The sequence below is a fragment of the Mizuhopecten yessoensis genome, unplaced genomic scaffold, assembly GCF_002113885.1.
Source record: "Mizuhopecten yessoensis strain PY_sf001 unplaced genomic scaffold, ASM211388v2 scaffold714565, whole genome shotgun sequence".
Lineage (NCBI taxonomy): Eukaryota > Metazoa > Mollusca > Bivalvia > Pectinida > Pectinidae > Mizuhopecten > Mizuhopecten yessoensis.
Genome location: NW_018479184.1, coordinates 1 through 4,593, shown reverse-complemented (window position 1 = coordinate 4,593; position 4,593 = coordinate 1). Strand labels below are relative to the sequence as shown.

General features: G+C 41.3%; 1 protein-coding gene across 1 annotated transcript; it reads left to right on the top strand.

Moving 5' to 3' along the window:
- Positions 1-112: 112 nt before the first annotated feature.
- Positions 113-3,683, top strand: LOC110440987 (probable cyclin-dependent serine/threonine-protein kinase DDB_G0292550; the record flags this gene model as incomplete). Its single annotated transcript, XM_021484096.1, has 4 exons — positions 113-497; positions 990-1,747; positions 1,842-2,423; positions 2,561-3,683. Coding segments are annotated over exons 1-4 (2,848 nt in total), but the record flags the coding sequence as incomplete, so codon positions are not given.
- Between the last annotated feature and the right edge of the window lie 910 nt (positions 3,684-4,593).

The window sequence follows — 4,593 nt, the reverse complement described above, 5'->3', positions numbered from 1 at the left end:
ACAAGCACGTGATCGGTAACAATAAGCACCTGTTGGGTAACAACACGTACCTGTTCTGTTTCAACAAGTACCTGTTGGAAACAACAAGCAATTGTTCGGTAACATCAAGTACATGTTCGGTAACAACAAGCACCTGATCTGTAACAACAAGTACCGGATATGTAACAACAAGTACTTGTTGGGTGACAATAAACACCTGATCTGTAACAACAATCATCTCATCTCTAACAACAAGCACCTGATCTGTAACAACAAGTACCTGTTGGGTAACAACAAGTACCTGACCTGTAACAACAAGTACCTGTTCGGTCATAACAAGTACCTGATCTGTAACAACAAGTACATGTTTGGTAACAACAAGCACCTGTTCGGTAACAACAATCACCTCTTTGGTAACAACAAGCACCTGGTCTGTAACAACAAGCACCTGATCGGTAACAACAAGTACCTGTTGGGTAACAACAAGCACCTGATCTGTAACAACAAGCACCTGATCTGTAACAACGTTGGGTAACAACAAGTACCTGACCTGTAACAAGAAGTACCTGTTGGGTAACAACAAGTACCTGTTGGGTAACAACAAACACCTGATCTGTAACAACAATCATCTCATCTCTAACAACAAGCACCTGATCTGTAACAACAAATACCTGATCTGTAACAACAAGCACCTGATATTGTTCGGTAACAACAATCACCTCTTTGGTAACAACGAGCACCTGGTCTGTAACAACAAGCACCTGATCTGTAAAAACAAGCACCTATTGGGTAACAACAAGTACCTTATCTGTAACAAAAAGCACCTGTTGAGTAACAACAAGCACGGGATATGTTACAACAGGTACCTGTTGGGTAACAACAAGCACCTGATCTGTAAAAACAAGCACCTATTGGGTAACAACAAGTACCTTATCTGAAACAAAAAGCACCTGTTGAGTAACAACAAGCACGGGATATGTTACAACAGGTACCTGTTGGGTAACAACAAGCGGGTAACAACAAGTACCTGACCTGTAACAACAAGTACCTGTTCGGTCATAACAAGTACCTGATCTGTAACAACAAGGACCTGATGCGTAACAACAACCACCTGATCTGTAACAACAAGCACCTGTTTTGTATCAACAAGTACCTGATCTGTAACAACAAGCACCTGTTGGGTAAAAACAAGCACCTGATCTGTAACAACAAGTACCTGTTGGGTAACAACAAGTACCTGACCTGTAACAACAAGTACCTGTTTGGTAACAACAAGCACATGTTCGGTAACAACAATCGCCTGTTTGGTACCAACAAGCACCTGGTCTGTAACAACAAGCACCTGATCGGTAACAACAAGTACCTGTTAGGTGACAACAAGCACCTGATCGGTAACACCAAGCACCTGTTGGGTAACAACAAGCACCTGATCTGTAAAAACAAGCACCTATTGGGTAACAACAAGTACCTTATCTGTAACAAAAAGCACCTGTTGAGTAACAACAAGCACCGGATATGTTACAACAGGTACCTGTTGGGTAACAACAAGCACCTGCTCGGTAACAACAAGAACCTGTTGGGTAACAACAAGCACCTAATCTGTAACAACAAGTACCTGTTCTGTAACAACAAGTACTTGTTGGGTAACAACAAGTACCTTATCTGTAACAACAAGCACGTGATCGGTAACAATAAGCACCTGTTGGGTAACAACAAGTACCTGTTCTGTTACAACAAGTACCTGTTGGAAACAACAAGCAACTGTTCGGTAACATCAAGTACATGTTCGGTAACAACAAGTACCTGATCGGTAACAACAAGCACCTGATCGGTAACAACAAGCACCTGTTCGGTTACAACAGGTACCTGTTTTGGGTAACAACAAGCATCTGTTCAGTTACAACAAGGACCTGTTCGGTAACAAGAAGCACCTGGTCGGTGACAAAAAGCACCTGTTGGGTAACAATAAGCACGTGATCGGTAACAACAAGCACCAGTTCGTTGACAATAAGCACGTGATCGGTAACAATAAGCACCTGTTGGGTAACAACAAGCACCTGATCCGTAAAAACAGGCACGTGATCGGTAAAAACAAGCACATGCTGGGTAACAACAAGCACCTGTTCGGTAAAAACAAGTACCTGTGTTGTAACAACAAGAACCTGTTTGGTAACAACAAGCACCTGGTCGGTAACAACAAGCACCTTTTCGTTAACAACAAGCACGTGATCGGTAACAACAAGCACATGCTGGGTAACAACAACCACCTGTTCTGTAACAACAAGCGCCTGTTCTGTAACAACAAGCACCTGTTCGGTAACAACAAGAACCTGTGTTGTAACAACAAGTACATGTGTTGTAACAACAAGTACCTGATCGGTAACAACAAGCACCTGATCGGTAATAACAAGCACCTGTTCGGTTACAACAAGTACCTGTTTTGGGTAACAACAAGCACCTGTTCGGTTACAACAAGCACCTGTTCGGTAACAACAAGCACCTGATCGGTAACAACAAGCACCTGTTGGGTAACAACAAGCACCTGATCTGTAACAACAAGTACCTGTTCTGTAACAACAAGTACCTGTTCGGTAACAACAAGTACCTGTTGGGTAACAACAAGCACCTGTTGGGTAACAACAAGCACCTGATCTGTAACAACAAGCACCTGATCTGTAACAACAAGCACCTGATCTGTTACAACAAGCACCAGTTGGGTAATAACAAGCACCTGATCTGTAACAACAAGCACCTGATATGTAACAACAAGTACCTGTTGGGTAACAACAAGCACGTGATATGTAACAACAAGTACTTGTTTGGTAACAACAAGCACCTGATCTGTAACAACAAGCACCTGATCTGTATCAACAAGCACTTGATCGGTAACAACAAGCACCTGATCTGTAACAACAAGCACCTGATCTGTAACAACAAGTACAAGTGTTATAACAACAAGCACCTGATCGGTAACAACAAGTACCTGATTTGTAACAACAAGCAGATGTTGGGTAACAGCAAGCACCGGATCTATAACAACAAGTATATATACGGTAACAACAAGCACCTGTTGGGTAACAACAAGTACCTGTTCTTTAACAACAAGTACCTGTTGGGTAGCAACAAGTACCTGATCTGTAACAACAAGCACATGTTGGGTAACAACAAGCACCTGATCTGTAACAACAAGCACCTGATCTGTAACAACACGCACCTGATCTATAACAACAAGCACATGTTGGATAACAACAAGCACCTGATCTGTAACAACAAGTACCTGATCTGTAACAACAAGGACCTGATCTGTAACAACACGCACCTGATCTATAACAACAAGCACCTGATCTGTAACAACACGCACCTGATCTATAACAGCGAGCACCTGTTGGGTAACAACAGGCACCTGATCAGTAACAACAAGTACCTGGTCTGTAACAACAAACACCTGTTCAGTAACAACAAGCACCTGATCTGTAACAACAAGGACCTGATGTGTAACAACAACCACCTGATCTGTAACAACAAGCACCTGATCTGTAACAACAAGCACCTGATCTATAACAACAAGCACATGCTGGGTAACAACAAGCACCTGTTCAGTAACAACAAGCACCTGATATGTAACAACAACCACCTGATCTGTAACAACAAGCACATGCTGGGTAACAACAAGCACCTGTTCAGTAACAACAAGCACCTGTTGGGTAACATACAATCTGTTTTCAAGTACCTATACGGTAAATCTTTATGACTAGCTTGCGTTAGTTAAGGCGCTCTCTCACCTCGGAATTACGATCCCATAAATGCTGAAAATAGGCTACATTACCTGTATTACAAACATGTGTCGCTTTTCTGTTTAATGAACAGCTAAATATACTTTTATCCTACCAGAATGTATGCGAAAATTCGCCAAAGATATACTTTACGAAACCACACAACCCAGAAACATGTACTTCTAAATATACAGAACGACTTTACGGAACCACACAACCCAAAAACATGTACTCCTAAATATACAGAACGCCTTTACGGAACCACACAACCCGGAAACATGTACTTCTAAATATACAGTACGGAACCACACAACCCAGAAACACGTACTTCTAAATATACAGAACGACTTTACGAAACCACACAACCCAGAAACATGTACTTCTAAATATACAGAACGCCTTTACGGAACCACACAACCCGGAAACATGTACTTCTAAATATACAGTACGGAACCACACAACCCAGAAACATGTACTTCTAAATATACAGAACGACTTTACGAAACCACACAATCCAGAAACATGTACTTCTAAATATACAGAACGACTTTACGAAACCACACAACCCTGAAACATGTACATCTGAATATATACAGAACGACTTTACGAAACCACACAACCCTGAAACATGTACTTCTAAATATACAGAAAGACTGGTCCTTTCATTTACTGAATATACAAAATGGTTACAAAGTGGAACGACAAAAGCTAATTCATATCTCCATGATTAACCACGCTGTCTATAATGAAGACCTGTACTTTAATTATATTGAGCTGTTTTAATGACGTCAAATCATGACCATTGTCCACGTCTAACATACGCTACAGACCACTGACCATT